At 49.6% G+C, this 21208-nt stretch overlaps 2 protein-coding genes across 8 annotated transcripts in view; both read left to right on the plus strand.

The window, feature by feature from the left end:
* The window catches only part of NLRC5 (NLR family CARD domain containing 5), a 35985-nt gene extending 24075 nt beyond the window's left edge, over nucleotides 1-11910 (plus strand). For 2 of the 3 annotated variants that reach the window (XM_026795255.2, XM_014269079.3), the window contains exons 30-48: nucleotides 250-315; nucleotides 796-879; nucleotides 953-1036; nucleotides 1529-1615; nucleotides 2049-2129; nucleotides 2617-2697; nucleotides 3522-3605; nucleotides 3817-3900; nucleotides 4464-4547; nucleotides 4639-4722; nucleotides 5387-5470; nucleotides 5901-5984; nucleotides 6804-6887; nucleotides 7550-7633; nucleotides 8469-8552; nucleotides 8649-8732; nucleotides 9595-9678; nucleotides 9940-10023; nucleotides 10461-11910. In XM_026795255.2, coding sequence (XP_026651056.2) covers nucleotides 250-315; nucleotides 796-879; nucleotides 953-1036; nucleotides 1529-1615; nucleotides 2049-2129; nucleotides 2617-2697; nucleotides 3522-3605; nucleotides 3817-3900; nucleotides 4464-4547; nucleotides 4639-4722; nucleotides 5387-5470; nucleotides 5901-5984; nucleotides 6804-6887; nucleotides 7550-7633; nucleotides 8469-8552; nucleotides 8649-8732; nucleotides 9595-9678; nucleotides 9940-10023; nucleotides 10461-10542 — 1573 coding nt within the window. In that variant the 3' untranslated portion in view covers nucleotides 10543-11910. The other variant, XM_074550858.1, reaches the window with a different exon arrangement.
* A 2698-nt stretch (nucleotides 11911-14608) lies between these two features.
* Nucleotides 14609-21208, plus strand: part of CPNE2 (copine 2) — a 49199-nt gene continuing 42599 nt past the window's right edge. The window contains exon 1 of one of the 5 annotated variants that reach the window (XM_074550859.1): nucleotides 14609-14759. The gene's annotated coding sequence lies outside the window, so the exon portion shown is untranslated. The other 4 variants (XM_074550860.1, XM_014269107.3, XM_005489904.4 and 1 more) reach the window with 4 other exon arrangements.

Genomic DNA, 21208 nt, shown 5'->3' on the forward strand with positions numbered 1-21208 from the left:
ATAAATAAAATAAAAGCAGGATAGGTCAGGATTGCCTTTCCAAACACCAGTGCTGCCAATTTAGCATGTGTGAGACCTTACTGAAGAATTTCCCTGGGCTGATTTATTTTAGGGAGGGCTGAGCTGTGCCAGGTAACCTGTCACTGCACTGCTGGATTATTTTCTGCAGTTTGGTATCGTTAAATTCTGAACACTGGGAAAAGTAGTAATTCTCCATCTTAATCTTACACTTGTGTCTTCTCTGTGCAGTTTGTGCTCCAAAGCAACTTTGATCATCAAGCTAGCAAGTGGAGATGACCCAAGAAAGATTCTGAGGTGATGTTACAGACCTTTTGGGGTGATTTCTTTGGTAAGGGTGGGGTCCTTTTTTGAGGCACAAGACAGACAAAACCTCTTTTTGCTCGTGGCATGGTGATATTTTGCACTAATAGCTGATACATTTCCTTGGGCTCACCTGGTGAGAAGAGCTTTGTCACATCACAGAGGATCCCACCTCCCTTTCTCTCTGTGCTTCCCCACTCTCTGCTCCTCACCTGGGCACCTGTAGCTGTTCCTCAGTCACAGGACAGGGTCCTACAAGGAGCAGTGACATTAGAGTACACAGGTATATATCAGAATATCTCAACAGATGCTTTTGAATGTTGCCACAGTTTTGCTTTTTTTGGAGACCCTAAAGTTGTTTAAGGTTTTTATGCTATCCTTCTTTCTCTGTTAGGCTGTGCTGCCTGTTGTTTCCAGCTCAGAAAGCTTGAACTGTTTGTGATGATTTAATGCTGTTCTTTCTCATCCTTTCAGACTGGCAGAGTGCAACTTTCAGCCAGAGCACTTGGAAAAGTTGTTCTTGCTCCTGGAGAGGTGCACTGGTCTGACAGAGTACACGTGAGTTAATGGCTCTTGGACCCGTTGGGGGGCTCATTTGTGAGCTGTTCATTACACTGAGCTTTGGTTCTAGGTCCTCAAACAACAACATGACAGTCCAAGCTGCAGAAAGACTCCTGCATTCCCTGAGGAAGGATCTGGGGCTGCTGAAAATCAGGTACTGGGTCATTGTGATTTTGTGGATACTGCTCTGATCTTCTGAGATCTCCTTTCATTAAAAATAAAAGTGAGCTGTGCTTCTTCCAAAGGCGGGGAGCACTCGTCTGAGAAACTCCCATGGCTGACTCTGATATTGGTGTTTGGCTTTGTCTCCTTGAGCCAAAGGAGATAAAGCTTTATCTCCCACTGAGCCTCATGTAGAGCTCTGGCCATAAGGTGTGCTGGCCCTGCAGAGCCCTGCCAGCCTCCCAGAGAAGGGTGATCATCCTGGGGACACATTCCTGCTGCCACAGCATCCTGGCTGGCAAATCCTCCCCTCTCTGCTGGGAAGCTGGGCTGTTCTCCCTGCTCCCAGGCTGCCCCTGTCCCATGCAGCCATTCCTCTGCTAAGCCAAGCAGCCTTTCCATGGATTTGGAGGGTGGAGCTGGAGAGGCAGGGATGGATCCAAGTGTGTGAATAAAGCAGGGCTGCCTGTGTTCTGCTTTGCAGCATAAAGGAGCCATGGGTGTGCAGAGAGAGAGTTGTGGACCTGCTTGAGCTGGCTCTGCAGGCCTCTGGGAGCATCACTGAGATCATGTGAGTGGCACCTCTGGTGTCTTTCAGATATTTTCTTTTAGCCTGATACTCTTAAGGGAATGAGATTGAAGCCAACACTGGTTTTTCTGTGTTAATTCACTGTCCACAGGGTATTTGTGATCCATTTGCCCACTTGAACTAATTTTAACCCAAATTGTTGGTGGGTAGAAGTGCTTTAGAAGGTTTGTGGTCTCACAGCTCAGAAGGTTTAATGGGAAGGAGACAATGTTCCTGGTTGCCATTGGGACAAAGGGTGCCTGGTTTAGGCTGGTTTTGGAGCTAGTTTAAACATTACAAACCTCCTCAGAGATGGATAATTAGCTTTCATGTGCCCTGTCCCATTCATTCCTCCTCATTTTTCCTATGGAAAACAGTATTTTCTTCCCTCAGGAGTTCACGGATTTATGCTGTTCTCTAATCTCTAACTTTTCAGGATATGTAAAGATAAAACCCTCTTCCAATTAGTCATAAGATTCCCACACTGCCTGGAGAAGACAGAATCAGTCATCAGCAGGTGAGAAGGCAACTATTTCTCATTATTTTCTGCTTGCTTTGAATTTGGCATGAAAAATACCTTCAGAGTGTCTGAGGCTCCCTGGGTTCAATCTCAGAGTGCCTCACATGTGGAAGGATCCTTATGCATGTGCATGGTCCTTTGGGCTGCTCTCCTTCACCCATGCTGGACCTAAACAAGGCTAAAAAATCCATCTGCCTTCCTGGCAGCAATCAGGAGCTCTTTGAGGACTCTTAAGAGATGCTGGCTTCTGCTTGAGTGTGCAGAGAGAGCAGCATCAGTGTCCTTTCCTTTTGTGCAGCTGGAGGAACAGGCAGCCCTTGTCCTGGGCTGTGTTTCTCTACATGGACTGTGACATAAATGGGACATGGCAGGAGAGCCCCAGGTGGGCTCAGAAAGCCCTGCTTTGTCCCTAATTGTGTCACCAGATGCTGCACTGGGCTCTCCTGCTCCTCATTGAGTTGTGTTCCGTGTTTGTGTCCTGCAGACTGAGCCTGTACAAGCCACAAATGCAGCACTCCTTCTGCCAAAGGCTTTGTGAGAAATGTGCTCAGCTTCAGCGGCTGAGGTGAGTTACCAGGTGTGGTGAAGGGTTTCAGGGAGGGGAGCAGCTTGTCCTGTGAGTGCAGCACTCTGAGCACACAGCAGGGCATGAGAGGCCAGGGCAGGGTCCCAGTCCCTGCCTTTGGGTTCCCTCTTGGAGTGCTTGAATGGAAAATAGGAAATACCCATAGACCTGGTGGGATATCCTTTGAAATCCCCTCAATCTCCCAGTGCCCAGAGAAGCTACACTTCCCTGCCATGGCTGGAGCTCCTGTGGGACCCTGCCAGGTGTCAATGTTGTGTTCCTCCCTCAAGGTCCCAGCCCTGCTGTGCCTCAGCTGTGGCTCAGCACAGGCCTTGTGCCACCCCTGGGCAAAGCTGTGGCTCAGCACAGGCCTTGTGCCACCCCTGGGCAAAGCTGTGGGCTCAGCACAGGCCTTGTGCCACCCCTGGGCAAAGCTGTGGCTCAGCACAGGCCTTGTGCCACCCCTGGACAAAGCTGTGGCTCAGCACAGACCTTGTGCCACCCCTGGGCAAAGCTGTGGGCTCAGCACAGGCCTTGTGCCACCCCTGGGCAAAGCTGTGGCTCAGCACAGGCCTTGTGCCACCCCTGGGCAAAGCTGTGGGCTCAGCACAGGCCTTGTGCCACCCCTGGGCAAAGCTGTGGCTCAGCACAGGCCTTGTGCCACCCCTGGACAAAGCTGTGGCTCAGCACAGACCTTGTGCCACCCCTGGGCAAAGCTGTGGGCTCAGCATAGGCCTTGTGCCACCCCTGGGCAAAGCTGTGGCTCAGCACAGGCCCTGTGCCACCCCTGGACAAAGCCAAGAGCTGTTGTTCCCTCCCTGCAGATGGTCCCACATGGAGCTCCAGGAGGATGAGGCAGAAATGCTGGTCAGGATTTTGCTGCCCCTTCCAGAGCTGAAGGTGTTTGGGTACGTGTGACCTCGGGCTTGTGTGTCCAGCTGGGACCTTTTCCACACTTTTATTGTTTATTCAATCCTCAGGCCAGGGCTGTGGAAATCTCCCCAACCTTGCTGGTCCCTGATGTCTGTGCTGCCTGGGGTTTGGGATGGGGCAGTTTGCCTGTCTCAGTGTGCTGATCAGGAGACCTGATCTCCTCATCTGATTCTTGCTGTTTTGCAGGCTGACCTCCAGCAGCGTTGCACCAGCTGGAATTGATTATTTGATCTCAGGCTTGCAGAATTGCCAGGCCATTGAAGAACTCAAGTGAGTGAGTGTGTTGTTACCAGGCTGACCAGAGGCTGCCAGGACTTTCTAGAAGCTTCAGTTAATCTGGAGCCTCTCTTCTGCATGTACAGAGGACAGAGGTGCTTTTTCTGATAGGGAAGAAGCACCAATTATTTTATATTTGCAATGAGCAGTGAGTGAGACAGATCAGTAGTCTGTGGCAGGGAATTCCAGTGGAGAATCAAATGTTTTGGCAGTGGGTTTTTTGCATGGATCTTGTTGTCCTGTGGTCACAGAGGCACTTTGCTCCATGCAGGACTGGGCTGGACTCTTGCTGGACTTTGCTCCATTTAGTCACTGAGTCTCATGTTTATATCAGCCTAAATGAAAGGAGCTGGGCTCTTGCTCCAGAGGTTTGGTGTTCTGTTGGTACTTTATCAGAATCCAGACAGGTCCATTAGAACTGCATTAAAGAGCAAAACTGAAGTTATTCCCAGGGATTAGAACACACTCCCCCATCTCTCCCATCTTGTTTTGCTCCCCTCTGTGCTGAGTGCTCGCACCACTGTCCCTGGAGAATTAATTGTTATTTCATCCTCCAGCCTGGGCTACATGAAGCTCAGCAGTGCTGCCATCCCTGAGCTCGTGCTGGGGCTCTGTGAGATGCCATCCCTGAGAAAGTTTATGTAAGTATGGTTTGTGCAGCTCCCCTCTGGCCTGGGATGCTGAGCAGCAGCAGCAGCTAAATCTCCATTTTCCTGGGGATGTTGTTTCCAGCTTGGATCACAACAGCATTGGTGATGAAGGCTGCTCCAGACTCGCAGAAGCCTTGAGGAAAATGTACAGCCTGGAGGAAATCAAGTGAGTTTCTTCTTTCCTGCAGAGAGGTGACCCCCAGTGCCAGCACTTGGAGAGAGCCAGGTGTGCTTGTACACAGTATTGCTATAAAAACAGAGAGGTTGCAAAGTGCTCGTGTGTGAGGTACCTTGCACTAGAGGAAATCAGAACTTGACGTTCAGAAGAGGAAACTTTGGTCTTACCCCACTCAGTCATGTAGAAAATGGATTAAACAGAATTTAAATATTCCCTGGGATCCAGAATAGTATTAGAGACTCCCTTCTGTCCTGGGAGAGCCTCAGACCCAGAATTTGTCTGAAAAGATCTGTACTGGAGCCAACCCCAGGTTTGATCTCCTTTCTTCCTCTCTGTCTTGCCAGATGCTGTCCATTCTCTGCTGTAGCAATTTGTAAAATAATAACCACCTGTTTTGATCCTGTCTTGCTATTCTGCCTGAAGTAATTTCCCACCTGTCAACAGGATCCAGTGATTTTAATTGTTCCTTGCAATTTTTTTAAATTCCTCATTAGCACCTATTAATTTTTTGTGAGATAGTTGAGATAAACATCTCTTTGATTCTGCTGGCAAGGCCTGAGGTGTCATCCAGCAAATGGGACACATTAAATAAGATCTTGCACTTTGCCTGCCATCTTCCTGTACAACACAGCTTTCCATCTCTTCTTTAAAGTTTGAGCCACAACGAGATTGGAGATCCAGGCCTGATAAATCTTGCTGCTGTCCTGCTGGAAATGCAAAACCTGAAGAAAATTGAGTGAGTCCCTTTGTTCTGCTTCAGCTGTTTTGGTCATGGCCATGGTGGGGAAGCCTGTGTGGGAATCCCTGTGCAAGGCTGAGACATGGATTCAAACTGTTCCTTCTCCCAGGGAACAGAAATTAGAGCATCCAGACTCTTTGTTAGGCTCAGCTCTTGGGGAAAGCCTGGTAACTTTGAAATTAAAAGCCTGGAAGTGACTTGGAGCTAGAAAAGGAAGTTCCCAGTTCTGTCTGAGAGGTAAAACTGCTCCTTCCCCACAGGCCCTGCAGGGCCAGCAGTCACTCAGCACTTGGCAAAAGAACCTAAAAATGCCCAGACCATCTCCCAGGGGCCTGAGTCTCCCATCACAGCAGGCAAAGAGTGAAATATCTTCACCTGGTACATTCTGGTTCTCATTTAGTCACTGAGAGTCTCATGTTTATTCCAGCCTTTCAGGGAACTGTCCCAGTCCTGCTGGAGGGGAAAAGCTCATGGAAGCTCTTGCCCACTGCAAGCACATCAAGGAGTTACTGTAAGTGTGTCATTTCACATATCCTTTTGGGAAGCTGGGCAAAAGTCAAGGCATAGAAATTAGATATGACTCTGATAAAGCCAAGATCAGTTTTACCACATGATTCTTGTGAGAGCAGAGTAAAAACTCTGCTGCCACCACAGCAATGTGTGGTGCTGGGTGTGGGGGGTTTGGGGATTGGTTGCTGGATTCTCTTGAAGATTTCCAAGAACTGTGCAGTCTGCATTGGATTAATGGATTCCAGAGCTGAATCTGCAGGTTCATAGGCAGTGTCAGGAGCTGCTCATTGCCTGTGTTGCCCAGGATATCACCATTAATCTGTGTGGCTGCAAAAATGGAGGGAAGTGGACAGATAAAGGCTTTGCACAGTCAGATCTTTTGGTGTTCCATCCCAGACCAGTTTAAAGGATCTATGTGCTCTGCCATATTAAATAAATGAAAATTAAAAATAACAAATAAGGAAAAGTTACAGTTAAGGTACTGGAACTGTCCTTGTAACCTTCAGATTAGGGTGTGTGTACTGAGGGCACATATGAAAATGTTCAATTTCAGTTCAATTGCAGCTCAGGTAACTCAGTCAGGAAGTGCAGCTCGGTTTTACTTTCCTGTTTAACTTCTGCTGCAGGATTTCAAAACCCCATTGTTTCTTCCCCCCACCCTCAGAGTCCTTTGAATTGGGCACTTTAGGTCCTCTCAGCACAGTCCCAGGCACACAAGGGTGAGGAATGGGGGTCACTCATCCCTGTGGGGGTGACACACAGATGAGGAATGAGGCTCTGGGCTTCCCTGCCAGCAACATTTCACTTCTGCTTCTCCCAGGTTATCAAGGAATGGTTTTGGAGACAGGACAGCAGTGACACTTGCCCTCTGTCTGCCTCACATGGCCAGCCTGAAGGTCATGCAGTAAGTGTCACCTCTGCCAGGAAGGCTGGATAACCTGGAGAGAATGGGGATCCTTGAAAGAGGAATGGGAGCAGGAATGGGCTCTGGTTCCTTAGAGAGTAATTTCAGTGTCCCAAGGTAGAGAAACCCTCCAAAATTACTCTGCTGTAAGAGCCACATAAACTCTTCTTGCTTCATCTCTTGCAGCATTAGCTATAGAGATGAGCCAGGAAGAGAGTGTACAGTAAAATAAACCTTAAAATTGATTTGGAGTATTGATTTGAGCTGGTTTCTGATGCCTCTGGTGGAATGTAAGCATAAGGATGAGCATCTTTTATGGACCCTCACCCTTTTGTGCAGGCCTCTGAGTCATTTATTTTCCCTGAACTCAGTGTTACTGTATTTCTAAAACTTTTGTGGGAGTCTCTCCAGGATTCTAACATGTGGAACTTTATTGTACTGTTTTATACTAACAAAGCAAGAAATGGGTGAGCTACAAGTGCTCAATTAGCCTAGAGGCATCTCTTCCAGCCTGTGTCTAAGATGTCATCAAAAGATAACTTAGAACAGGAAGCCCAGTGGTAGGACACCATCTCTGGTTGGGTTCTTGGCAGGTTAAATATGAGCTTCTGTTACAGCTTTATTCCAAAATAATCATCCAATGCTTTTGTTTCCTTGTTTAGCTTCCAGAACAATAACATTGGGCAGGCAGGAGGGCTGGAGCTGGCCAGAGCCCTGGTGGTGTGTGAGCTGCTGGAAGAGATAAGGTAGGTCATGGCTGGTGCATTTGGGCTGGTGCCAAAGATACCACAGGCTGGTTTGGGTTGGAAGGGGCCTTTGGTGATCACCTGGCTCCAATCCCCCTGCCATCAGCAGGGACATTTTCTACTGGACCGGGTTTCTCCAAGCCCTGTCCAGCCTGGCCTTGGACAATTCCTGGGGTGGGATATCTACAGCTTTTCTGGGAAACCTGTGCCAGGGCCTCACCACCCTCACAGGGAAGAATTTCTGCTTCCTAACATCCAATCTAATCCTTTCCTCAGCTTGAAGCTCATCCCCCTTGTCCTGTCTCTCCATGCCCTTGTCCAAAGGCTCTCACCAGCTCCCTTGTAGTCCCTTAAGGTGTTGGAAGGTCTTCCCATTCTCCCTTATTGTCATTTCCTCTCAAGTCACACCAGTCATTAACTCCAGTTTTTGAGGTTTTTATTTCCAGTTTCATGTGCAACACATGATGTGCTGCAGATCTGCCCTCCTTTGGCACAGGTATAACCCCAAATTTCTGTCTGCAGGCAAGGGCTGAGGTTGTGAGTTACAGCAGGGCTGTCACTCGCATTGTACCAAGCAGTGAATTGAATTGAGGTTGCTGTTTACCAACCTGGCTCATCCCTGCTGTCTACAGAGTCATTCCCATTGTACCAAGCAGTGAATTGACTTAAAGTTGCTGTTTACCAACCTGGCTCATCCCTGCTGTCTGCAGAGCCCTCACTTAGTCTGGATAGTAGTTATTAACTTGCTAGTTACATGATTATGTTTTCATGGTGGCTTTTCTCTGACTGTACCTGCTTTTTCTGACCACTCAAAGCTTTCCCATCCCTCCTACAGTTTATCAGAAAATGACCTTGGGGAGCAGAGCATCCATGCCCTGTCCAAGGGGCTGCCGAGCTTCAGACGCCTGCGGAAGATCGAGTGAGTGCTGGGGCCTCGGGGGACGTGGTGCTGTGCTCCCTCAGCTCTGACACCAGCTCCCCATGCCCTCTGTTTGCTCTCTCCCTGCTGCTGCAGCTTGAAATTCTGTGGAGTCACTGATGGTGCTTCCAAGTCCCTCTCTCTGGGCTTCCAGCAGTGCCCGTCCATGGAGGAGATAATGTGAGTGTGGGCATGGGTGGGGAGGCATTTCAGCACTCAGGTCACTCTCATTTTGGTGCCTGCTCCTGTTTGGAGATGCAGGGCACTTCTCACCCTGCTGAATATTTGTTGAAAGTATTTTATAATGCTTTCCACCAAGTACACTTTGGTGGTAAATGTATCAGTAATTTACTAATTGATAAAATACCCCATGAAATTTTTTAGCAGTGTAAAGCTTTGTGCTCAGCAGCCATTTCCATCTTTCACATCTCATTCCCTGGGCCTGCAGGACTCTGAGATAACCACAGTCTACAGACACTCCTTGGTGTCTTATCATGCATGGAAATATGTGGTGAAATGGAGGAAAATCCTCAGAATTAAGCTTGCAATCCAAGGTCACCATGATATTTTCTGAAAAATCCCTTCACCAGGATTTCTTCTCCTGGGAAAATGAGAAGCCTCAGCTTCTCTATATTTTGCTGCTCTGGAATGTGGTCTGGAGATTGTTTATCCAAACATGTGAATTGTTTAATTAATGACCAATCACCATCAGCTGTGTTGGACTCTGAGGAGTCAGTCACAGGTTTTTATTATTCATTATTTTCTAGCCTTCTGAGTATCCTTTCTTTTTTCTTAGTATAGTTTTAGTATAACATTTTTAATATAATATCATAAAAAATCAGCCTTCTGAGAACATGGAGTCAAACTCTCATCTCTGACCTTGTCCTGGGAACCTCACAAACACCACACCAGGGGAATGTTTACCTGTCACGATAAGAGGGTGATTAGCTCTTGCAAAAAGGCTAATCCATGAGGGGTAATGTCACAGTAGTGACACCAGTGTTCATCCAGACTGACAGCTGGGATTTCTTGTCTGCCTTAGACTGTCTTGGAATGCCCTTGGAGATAGAGGAGCCCGAGAGTTGGCCATTGCTCTCCCAAAGATGGAAAAGCTGAAGGTGTTGGAGTGAGTACAGCCCTGAGAAACACCCTGGGGAGACTCATTTTTCTGTCCTTGAGCCTTCAATCATGGGACTTCCAAAAAGGGGAGGCACTTTAGGGACAACAGGCAGGGTCCTGCAGTTTAACCTCCATGCACCAAGGGCCAGCCTTGCCTGGCTGATTCAATTAACACTTATTTTACTTAAGGTGATTACAACATGGGACAATTCAGCTGTTTTCCACTCTGGATTTGTTTGGGATTTCAAAACTCTCTTTTTTTAAACAGCCTGGAGAAGAACCACATTGGAGCCTGTGGTGCCACAAAGCTTGCAGAGGAGCTTGCCACGTGCCCAGAAATTGAGTCCATCAGGTGAGCAGGGTTCCCAGAGCTCTGTGGCTGGGTTTGGCTCAGCAAGGAGAGCTCAGGGTGACAGGGGTGGGGACAGATGTGTCCCATGCCCCTGCTGCCCTGGGTTAGCTGGTAGGGAATGGGGCATTGCAGGGAATGCAGGCACAAGGCAAGCTGAGGGTTTTATGGGACAGCTTCACCTCCTCACAAAGTCCAGGGGAAAAAAGGAACTGAAAAGCTTGCTGGCTTTAAATAAGGCACAAAATGAAGACCCAGATGTGTAATATCCCCATCAGGAAGTTGTTGCGTTTGTTCTTTAAAGTTTTCTTTCACTCATTCCTTCTGGTTTCACTTCTGATGAGCATTCCTGCCTTGTCCCAGTCTCTCCTGGGATCCACATCTCCAGATGCTTGGGTATCACACCTGGTCCTGCAGTAACACATTTGCTGTCCTTGCAGGCTGTGGGGCAATCCAGTGCCCAGAGGCCTTCCTGAGACCTTGACAAGCCAAGACCCAAGGCTGTGCTTCTCCTTCAACTAGAGAAGAGGAGCCTTGCCCTAGCTAGGAGTTCTCTGTCTGCTGCTGCCCTCAAAACTGCACTGAAGAGCCAGGAGCTCAAAGTTCCTACAGCCGAAAGCTGTAAATATTGGATTTTTCTTTGCTGCACTGAACCAAGGGTGGACACTGGGGTTTTTTTATTTGGGTTTTTGTTTTGTTTGTTTATGTTGTTTTTTTTTTAATTTGTTTTGTTTCTTGTGATTTTTATATTGTACAGAAGAGGAAACTACTGTAAATAACTGCTGCTGAGCAGGCAGGATGGTAGAAAAGCACTGAAACTCTTGGTAGAAAAGCAACTCTTGGTAGAAATTCTTGGTAGAAAAGCACTGAAACTCTCTTCAAGAGAATAACTTTCCAGAAAATAATTAGCAAACTGTGATAAGAATGCTTATGTACTAGACATTATTTATTTATGTATTGCCCTGCAATGAAAGCTTCACCATCACCTCCTCCAACTTGAAATTAGAAGTTCAATACTTTGTCTTTATTTTGAGGAAGAGGCAGAAAGAATAGACACCATAATTAAGTTCTCACACACAGTCACAAAAAAGCAGACATAAGGTTTTCTCAGAACTGTGAGATTTTGGAGTCACCATCCCTGGAAGTGTTTAGAAAATGTGTGAATGTGGCACTTAGAGACATGGTTTAGAGATGAACATGTTGATGCTGGGTTAAGGATTTGGATCAGTGATCTTAGAGGTCTTTTCCAACCTTAACCCTTCTATGATTGCATTATTCTAGGAGGAGATGCATGTTCTCAGGCATTCAGAAAGGCAGCAGAGTATTTCATTATCATTAATCAAGATTGCAACACCTGCAAGGTGTTGTAGTAAAACAATACACATCCTTCAGGAGAGAATGTAAAAATAAATATTTGATTCTTGTGGTGGATTTATTTATGGAATTTTGTTTGCAGCAGCGTTTGCCTGGGGAGATGTAACTGATCTGATTTGGGCAGGGCAGGCATCTGGAATGAGACAGAAATGCTGGTCCAGCAAATCTTTGGGCAACTGGTGGTGAGCAGGTGGTGCTGGTTATTCCTGGGGGAGCCACTGTCCCTATTTAAAGATGCATCATCCTTTGTGACATAATGACGTGGTGGTGTAAAAGTGGGACACATTTTGCAGAGACTACTCTGGAAAGGGTTTAAAAACAAAAACAAAGGAAAAGCAAAGTAGTGAAATTCCTCATCAGTTTATATAATTCAATGGAGTAAACAAGTACCTCAGATTTAAGCACTGCCACTTAAAAAAAGCTTCACCAGATGTGGTGAACTGATATGAGGAAGAAATTCTTTCCTGTGAGGTTGCCCAGAGAAGGTGTGGCTGCCCCATCCCTGGAAGTGTTCAGGTGGAATGGAGCTTGGAGCAGCCTGGTCCAGTGAAAGGGGTCTCTACCCATGGCAGGGGGTTGGAAAAAGATGATTTTTAAGCTCTCCTCCCACCCAAACTGTTCTGTGATAAATGAGGTCTGAGTCCCTGCAGTCCCCCCGATTCCTGAAGTCAGGAGGTGTCTGTCCATACCATGAGGTTTGCAGTGATGTAACAAAACGAGAATATTTTTATAGCACTGCTCTTGTCTCGAAGTGTTAAAAGAGGGACTCAAATCTAAATGCACACCTGCATTTCCCCCAAATTGAGGGCTCCAGTGTGACCCAGAGAGTGGCCATCCCCACGGGTGCCGGGGAAGGGAATGGCAGGAACACACCGAATCTTTTCCAGAACACCAGGTGTCAGCAAAACCCCAAAAACGGGGAGAGGTTCTCTGTATTCCAGCAGTTCACGATAAAAACGGGCTCTGTGCTCGTTTTTATGTGCATGGGTTGCATTTTTTAAAAACCAAGGTTTGGACAGAGTTGTACATGGAACACAGGAACGCACTGGGTCTGTGGTTCAATTCTCCCATGTGATGCCAAGGACTTCTGGGGCATGCTTCTCATTTCCATTGTGCTTGCCATGTCCCTGCTCCAGCTGGTGCTCGTTTCTGAAAGTTTCTGAGGGGAACTTGGGGGCTTTGGCCAATTCTGAGGGGTTAAATGCATCTTCTGGAATACAGGAAGACGTGAGGCCATGAGGGATTGTGTGTGATGGCCAAAAAACAAACCAATTCCCAACCACCTAATTACTGCAGGCCATTTTTAGAGCTGTTACTATTAGGTTTTGGATTTATCATGGTCCAAAAATGGAAATGCATCAGGACTCTCTGCACTCCCCTATTGTTCCAGGCTGCCTGCAGTCTCTGGAAGACAATGTCTGAGCTAGTCAGTACTGGTTTCATACACAGGAGGCATCTTGCCCCCTGAGACCGGATCTTTAGAAAGAAGCACTGTGCTGTAAATAAACACGCTGCTGGAGGGCGGGAGGGAGCCTGGATTTGGTGCTGGGGAGCAGCTGGAGCCAGGCTGGGCCAGGATCCTGCACACGATGGAGGCAGCTCCAAAGAGCTGGAAGTGCAGCCTCTGTTTCCTCTCTGCTAAAATCCAGTTCCAGGTAGCCCTGAACCTGCTGTGACTTGGAGAGAAAACACAGGAAAATCTGATCTGGGAGAAAACAGGCATATTGGCATTTGTGAAACACAGCCTGCCTCTCCCTTTTCCCCTCAAAATGACATTTTAAGCCTCAGGCAAGGAGGTGGGAGGGCAGGGCTGGCACAGACCCCACTTCTCCCACTGAATTCCTCTTTCAGGCACAACCTCATCTCTTTCTGTGATGGTTTCTGGCCACACAGATCTCCACATAGAAAGAGCAGGGTTGCTCCTCAGCATTAGGCTCAGCTCTTGGCTGGGTGTTGCCTGTGCTGAGAGGAGCCCTGGTGACCCTGAACCTGTCCTGTGCCCACTGCTCCACTCCTGGGGCTGGCAGAAGGAGCACCTTGTGCAGGCTGAAAACTCAGTGCTGTAAAACTCCTGTGCCTTCTACAGCTCAGACTGAAGGAGAAGAAAGTATTCCAGCTGGCCAGGGGAATTTGGGACTGGCTTATTTGCCTGTGATCTTCCAAAGCTTGAGCAGGGCCCACAGCAAAGAGCTCTGATCAAATACAGCTGGTTTATTTAATCAGCAGCCTCAGAGAGGGCTTTCAGCCTTATTACCATATCTCCACATCAAAAATGTCTCTATAGATGTCCTGAGCACCTCAAGATGTGTCCACCAAGAGCCAGGTGAGGTTGCTAATGGCACTGTGGTGGTACCAGCCTGGAAGGGAGCACACACCTGCTCCGTGGGGTGGGTGGGTGATGGCTGGGTGTGACACTGCCCAGCCCTGTGCCAGCCCTTCACGTCTGGGCCATGCATTTGGGGCCTGCTTATTTTCCTTCTTTAACCATCCTTTTCCCACGGGAAGCAGAACCAGCGGGACACAGTCCAGGCCTGAATGATTTCAGCACCAGGAGCACCCACACTGACTGGGCAGGGAAAACCCTGCTTACACCCAGCCAGCACAAAACCCTGTGGTTTTGCTTAAATGCTATTATTGTTGAGCCAACAAAGTTATATTTTCCCTTGGATCTGAGTGCATAACACGGAAAACAATTTTCTAGATGTATTTTTTAGACTGTTTTTAAGCTTTTTTTTTTTTTTCCTCCAAACAGCAAAGCAAAAGCAGTGAGGGAAGTAGTTTTGGGGTGGATCCTTTCTTTTTTCTTTTTTTTTCTTTTTCCCTTTCCCCCTTTTTTCTTTTTTTTTTTCCTCATTTTCTCCCTTTTTTTTCCTTTTTTTCCTTTTTTTCCTTTTTTTTTCTTTTTTCCCTTTTTCCCTTTTTTCCTTTTTCTTTTTTTCTTTTTTCTTTTTTCTTTTTTCTTTCTTTTTTCTTTCTTTTTTCTTTCTTTTTTCTTTCTTTTTTCTTTCTTTTTTCTTTTTTTTTCTTTTTTCTTTTTTTTCCCCCTTTTTTCCCTTTTTCCCCTTTTTTTCATTTTTTCTTTTCTTTTTCTGTCTTTTTCTTTCCTTTTCTTCTTCTATTTTTTTTTTCTTTTTTCTTTTTTTTCTATTTTTTTTTTCTTTTTTTCTTTTTTTGTTAATCAGGAGCGGCTGCTGCTCGTTGCGGAGGGGGGAGCCCGAGCCCGGCCGCGCCCGCCGCCCGCCCCCGGCCCCGCCGTTCGGGGCGGGAGGGTGGGCGGTGATGGCGAGGGGCGGGCGCGGCCGTGCGGAGCTTGTGAGCCCGCAGCCCCGCGGGAGCGGCTCGGCCCGGCCCGGCCCGGCCCGGCGGTGAGTACCGGCAGCCCCCGGGGGTGCGCTGGGGATAACGGAGCGGGGCTGGGAGAGCGTGGCGCTGGCCGGGACAGCGTAACGCCGATGTCACCCACTGCATGGGGACATGCAGGGTCGTCCCGAGGTGTGTGGTAGCCCTTGTGCTCTCTGTGCGTCTGGACAGATCCTGCATGTCCTGGGACAGACCCTCCCTGTCCTCTGTGCTCTTGGACAGACCATCTGTGCTCTTGTACAGATCTCCCTTCTCTGAGATAGACCCTCCATCCTCCCAGACTGACCCTCTGTGCCCTGGGACAGACTTTTTGTTCCTTGCCCATCCCTCAGGACATTCCCCCTGTCGCTTTCCGCTCCCCTTCCCCAGCCCAGGTCCCTTCGTTCATGCACGGTGTGGAAGTTGTTCTGCTCCCACTCTGTGTGTGTGTCTGTATCCACTTCTAAAGATGTGAATTGGGTGTGTGACCCCCAAGCAAATGCCAGGGCTTGGTGGCTTCACTCCCCAAGCCTGGGGATGTTTGTAGGGTTTTTTCTGGGCAGCTGCTGCAAGCTCCTCTCATCCTGTGGCACTGAGTCCAGGGGGATCTGGTGAGTTGTAGACTGAGGAATCAGAGTCGCTTCCTCAGGAGCTGTTTGCAGCCTGATGCTGCTGCAGCTGGTGATGATCTCCCTCATGCCATGCGTTTAGGGGCACTGGGAGGGTTTATGCTCACGGATGTGCTGCCTCTCTCTGCTCTGTGCCCAGCTTTGTTCTCTGAGCGAGAGGCGAGCGGAGCGTTTCGCTCAGCAGCGTGAGGGTGCTGCGAGGATGGCAGGCAGGGAGGTATTTTCCTGTCAGCTCTGCCAGCCTGAAGACCTGATGCAATAAGTCTCTGTGTGAGTAACCCTAATTTAGGCAAAGGGGCTGGACTAAAGCCAGCAGGGCTGGAGGACTTGGTGGGCAAACACACCCTCTGGAGCTGGTCACCACAAGGAGGGTGGAACAGGAAACAGAGGTGAGTAGAGAGCCGAGCCTCGGTGGCAGAAACATCTCTGAAGGGCTGGGTCCTTGCTGCTGACTCCCCAGAGCGTGAGCTGCTCTGTGGAAAGGAATTGTGAGGATCCTCATGAACCTCGAGGACCAGGTTTGAACCTGCTGGCGCCACACCTGAACCTCACTGGAAAAGCTGGAGTTGTGAGCAGAGCCCAGGTGTGCTCAGTTCTGATCCTGCTCCCCTGTCACCTGCATCAGCCTCCTCCAGCCAGCCCAGGTACTGGGGCCTCTGATACCACTGTGCTTCTCTGGAGTCAGAAAATTATTTATTATCAGCCAGAAATAGCCTTCCACCAAAGCCTGTTGGGGGCAGGGAAGGGAGGGATGGGAGGAGGAAGGCTGGGAACAAAAGCTCGGGGCATGTGGAAAGGAGCTGTTTTGAGGAACGCAGTCAGTGGAGGATGTTTTCCTGTAGCTGCCTTGGGGAAATGCTGCATTTGCTTTGGTTTCAGCTGTGTGATAGCCTGGGACATACGTTTTCTGGTGATGTGTGTTTTTCTTTCCCTGCTGTTACTGATGGAGCATCCTGACTGGGATAAAGTGGAGGGAAGGAGTGTGGGCATCTAGTGAGGCTTCCAGGTGTGCCCAGATTTCATCTTCCTGCGGTGTAGGCAGCCCCTAGCCCCTGCCTTGGGCAGGCACACGGTCCTGGAGCTGCTCTCTGAGAGCCAACGCTGTCCCCAGCCCCCAGGGGATGGAGTTTGCCAGCAGCCTGGCACTGTTGGCATGTGCCCTGCTGTTCCCAGGACCTGCTTGCTCAGGAGCACAGTTTATCTTCTGCAGGGGCTGCAGACACTGCCCTGGTGCAGTGTGAGGGTGGGCAGGGCTGTCCAGCTGCCCTGCAAGCTCCAGCTGAGGGGAGGATCAACATGTTGTGTCCTGGGGACATCCTTGCTCCCTGGGTCTGTGCTGGGGACAGCAAGGGGTTCATGCTGGTTGCTGGTAAGCTGTTGTGAAGCTGCTGCTTATCAGGGTTAGACAACTCCAGTGTGTGCTGTAGGAGGGGCCCTGCACCCCAGGAGCTGGGGATTCCAGTGTGGAAAAATCCTTTTGGGATTCAGCTGCTGGAGTGGAGCTGTGGATGAGATGCTCTTTGCCTTGGGGGGATACATCAGCTGCACAGCCCTTGGCAGTCCTTGATTCTGCTGCTCTGGCAGGGATCCCCCTTCCTCACCCCAAAGCACTGGAATTTTGTAGTGCTGGAGCTGCCCCACGATGTACCAGTCTGCCCAGTTATGTGCTGGAGTTGCAGCAGCTTTGTTTGCCTTTCAGCAGTCTCAGTGTGGAGAGCCTGGGAGGAACAACTTCTCCTGCTCCACTTGGTGGGAAGAGTTTTCCCTGCCTTCAGTGGAGAGCCCAGCCTGGGGGGAGCTGCTGTAAATCAGGGCTTGTTCTCCAGGAGCCCTCGGCGTGCTGGGGACAGAATTCCAGGTTAATTGATGAAACAGCAGCTCCTGTCCGGGTTCAGGGCTGCCAGCTCTCATAAGGAACTCTTTATGTGAGAACCTTGGCTGCTGTTCAGAGGCAGGGTGGGGGGACACAGGGAAAGGTAAATTTTCTGGTGCAGTGGAGTCGCCTGGCATTTGAAATAGTGCTCCTGGCAGGATGCAAAACCCACAAAGCAGTGTGATGGAAAAAAAGAATTGAACGCTTCCCCACCCTTTCTGTCCCTGAAATCTTATGGTTTGTCTTTTAAACCTCTGTAAAATATTTGTTGAAGGACCTGAGTCATCACTTTTTCTGCTTTGGATCAGTTTCCTGGCTGCTGGCTTTGCAAAGTTTCTTGTTTAGATCATGGGAGGGGGGGGGGGGGGGAACTAATTCCCAGGAACTCAGGTGAGTTTGGAGATCATAATGTTGTTAAAATACCAGAAAAACAAACAAGTGTAGAATTCAGCAAGAAGGGCTCCAATTTTATTTGTCTGCTGCTTTTGCTAAGGCCTCGTGTTTGGGAGCTGTCATGTTTTCTGCCTGTAGCCAGCAGGAAAAATCTTGTGTCTAAAATAGTCGCCTTCCTCAGAGCCCTGGATTTTCCATCATCACGTGATTCCAGAAGCTGAGGATTTAGGAAGAAACATCAGCTGTCATGAGGCAGATTTTAAAAATGATACAAGCTGGGAATACAAGTTTTGCTATTAAACAAGTCCAGTGCTAAGCAACCATTTAAACCCAGTTTGATATTCCCTCGAGCGGTGTCTAAAGCTGTTGAGAAGGGGTCGAGAATTAGTCAGACGTCATTCTCACAAACCACAGCATTTTTGTCTCGCTGGCACACAATTCAGTCTCAGGGTGAAGCTTCACACATCAAGTGGCAGCATCTCTCTGCTGCTAAGCAAGCCAAAAAAAAAATTAAAATTCTGTGGGAAAATGTTGGATCTTGGCGATGAAAATCCCGTCTGTGAAGGGGAAGGGATGGGGGGCTCTGAGGGCTGGGGTGGAAGGGAGAGGGAAAGGTGGCCCCAGCCATGGGGACAGCGGTGCTCTGCATGGCTTGGTGTCCCAGTGCCACCGAGCATTGCACATAAATACCCATGAATTAATATTTATTTATCTTATCAGCTCTGAAGCACTGGTTGCTTTAGGGATGAAATAGTGCATGGGAAGGAGGGACCTGCACAGCTGCCTGCTGCTGGGGCTGTTCTGGCTGACATGAGGTTAGGCTGACATGCAGTGAGCTTCAAAAGCAGTTAAAGATATTTCTGATCACATAAATGATGAATTTTTTTCTTCCCCTCTCACATGTGATAGATGGTGTTGGCTGGGAATAGGAATCCAATTAAGATTCAGAAAGCCAGCATTTTTGTTTTCAACAGCATAGGAAAGTGGTTAATAAGTTAAACAGCCTGTTATGTACATGGTGTATAGTTGGGATGTGGGAGGTTCCCTCTGCACCTGCAAGGGGGCCCTGCTGGCTGTGTGTCCTTTGCAGCCCAGCCACCCTCCCCACAGCCCTGATCCTTTACATTCCATAGGGATGGAATGTAAAGACTTTAATTAAGTCCACTTTTTCCTCCAAATCCAGTTTTGAAACAGATCTATCCCCCCTCCTCCTTGTGACAGTGTGCCCAGCTTTCATATGTCTCCTCTAGGATGGGGCAGAAAATTTTTAATACTGGAAGCTCAAATATGCCCCAAACCGTGAGAGTGCCTTGTCCTCCTCCCTTGCTGCATGTCCTGTGTGTCCCACCTGGAGCAGGTGTCTCACAAGAGCATCGCTGCCCTGGGGAGGCAGGAGATTTGTGTTTGGTGATTTTCTCTGTCGGACAGAGGCTCCCCCAGGACTGAGCCTCCCAGTCCCTCGTTGGAATGGGCAGCGTGGATTTGTGCCTGGGAAGGGGCAGGAGGTGGATTCCAGCCTGGGAACACGGTGGGTGCAGAGCCAGCACACGAACCCTCCCTTGGGTCCGCCTTGTAGGGCGGCTGTGTGCAGGGCTTGATGCGAGCGCCACGATTCGCAGTGACATCACGATGTTTTCTGCCCTGAATCACAGATTTCCCTAAATTGAGCCCCAGAGCAAACTCGTAGTCAAGCGAAAATGTGCAACCCTTCCTGGCGCATCTGAGCCAAATACGTGCGAGCCCGTGGGGACGGCAATGGGCTCTGTGCGTCCCGAGCAGGGGGAGCTCCGCGCTCCCACCTCACCCGGCTCCTTGTCTGCCCTTTCCCCTGCCTGAGCAGCAAGCCGGGGAGGCACCCATGGATCTGTGAGCAGGGCACGGATGTGCGGGGCTGGCACCAGGGTGGGCTCTGCCCCCTGCACACGCACCCCTGGGCGGCTGCCTGGTAGCACAGCCCCTGTTTCCTCTCCGGTTTGGAGGAAGGACTCTTTCCCGTGGTGATTTTTTGGTGGGATTTTTTGTGGATTTTTTTTGTTTTTGTTTTGGTGGTCTTTTTTTTTTTTTTTTTTTTTTTTTTGTTTGGTTTGGTGGTTTTTTTGTGGGTTTTGGTGGGTTTTCTTTGTGGGGTTTTTTGGGGGGGGTTTTGTGGTTTTTTTTGCGGTTTTTTTTGCGTTGTTTTGTTTTTGGTTTTTTTTTTCACTTTGTGACTTTCTGAGCACGCCCCCGGCCCTGCAGCTCCTCCCGGCCGTGTCACCAGCGGTGCTCCCCGTCTGTCCCCGCGTCACCGCGGGGTGTGGAGGAGCGAGTTTTGCTTTCGTTTGCCAGCCCGGAGCCCTCGGCTCTGCGACGACACTGAGGATTGCGGAAACACCTCACTCAATCCTCGTGATTTCCCGTCGGTGAGTAGGGTTACACACTTAGATACTTGGGGGGGGGCATTTTCAGACTTTATAGAGGGTTGGAGAACAGATTTGCTCTTTGGTCCCCAGTGCCCGGGCAGGCTCTGCCCGGAGCTGCCTCCGTGCCAGAAGCACCTAAAGCTGTTTGGGTTTCCTCTCCCCTCCCTGGCTGATATTTCCAGTTTTGGTGTCTCTGTGGGCGTGAGCCCCTCCCTGAGGACCCGTGTCCATCCTGTGTCCTGGAGCGGTGGCCGCGCAGTGGCTGTGCCCTGCTCTGGCAGAGGGACCGGCTCTCCTCTCCCCACAGGGGATGCTGGCACAGCGGCTTTTGCCTTCCTGCCCGGGACAGAGCAGCCCCAGCTCCTTCCAGCTCCTGCTCCAAGGAGGAACCAGCCAGGGTGGCGAGTTTGGTGGTCACTGGGGTCCCTTGGGGTTGTGGTCAGGGCTGTGAGGTGGTGCAGGAGCAGGGATACGGGGCAGGAGGAGTCGCTGCCACCCTGCCATCCTTCAGTGTGAGCCAGGCTCTTCCCTAATGCCACTGCCACAGCAGCTGCTGTGCCACGTGAGGGGATGGCACAGAGGCTGCTGGAGCTGCTGGATCCCTGCTTGGCATCAGCAGTGCCTGTCTCAGCTCTGCCCTGGGCACAGCAAAGTGCTCTGGAGCTGCTTTTCTCATTTTCAAAATGAGATGAGCCACTTTGGGGGTGTCCAGCTGTGGTGCCGCAGGGTTTGCCTCGGAGTTTTGTGACTCCCAGGTTACCTCAGGTGGCTTCTCAGGGCTCTGCTGATCCTCAGCCCCTGCAGAAGCTTTGCTGGGTTCTGCCCGTGTGCTGCTTGGTGCAGCCTCTTGGGGTTTCAGCAAGGAGGGTGCTGCCCTCACTGCACCAAACCTGCCAGACCTGGTGGGTGAGGGCATTTCTGGGGGCAGCAGGGCCTGAGAGGAGCTGGCACTGTGGGTTGGGATGGCCCAAGAGTGAAATGGAGAGGCAGTCGCTGTCACAGCAGTGGCCACCAGCCCTTGAGAGGGAATTTTGCAGTGCTGCTGTGAGCAGCTCAGCTGTCAGCACCAGCAGCATTGTCTGTTGTAGCCCATCAGGGACAGTTTCCATCAGGAAGGGATCACTCGAGATATCACTTTATTGGGTTGTCCTGAAACACTTCGTCCCTCTGTATCAGGCACC

This window comes from Zonotrichia albicollis, chromosome 13 (assembly GCF_047830755.1).
Source record: "Zonotrichia albicollis isolate bZonAlb1 chromosome 13, bZonAlb1.hap1, whole genome shotgun sequence".
NCBI classification, from domain to species: domain Eukaryota; kingdom Metazoa; phylum Chordata; class Aves; order Passeriformes; family Passerellidae; genus Zonotrichia; species Zonotrichia albicollis.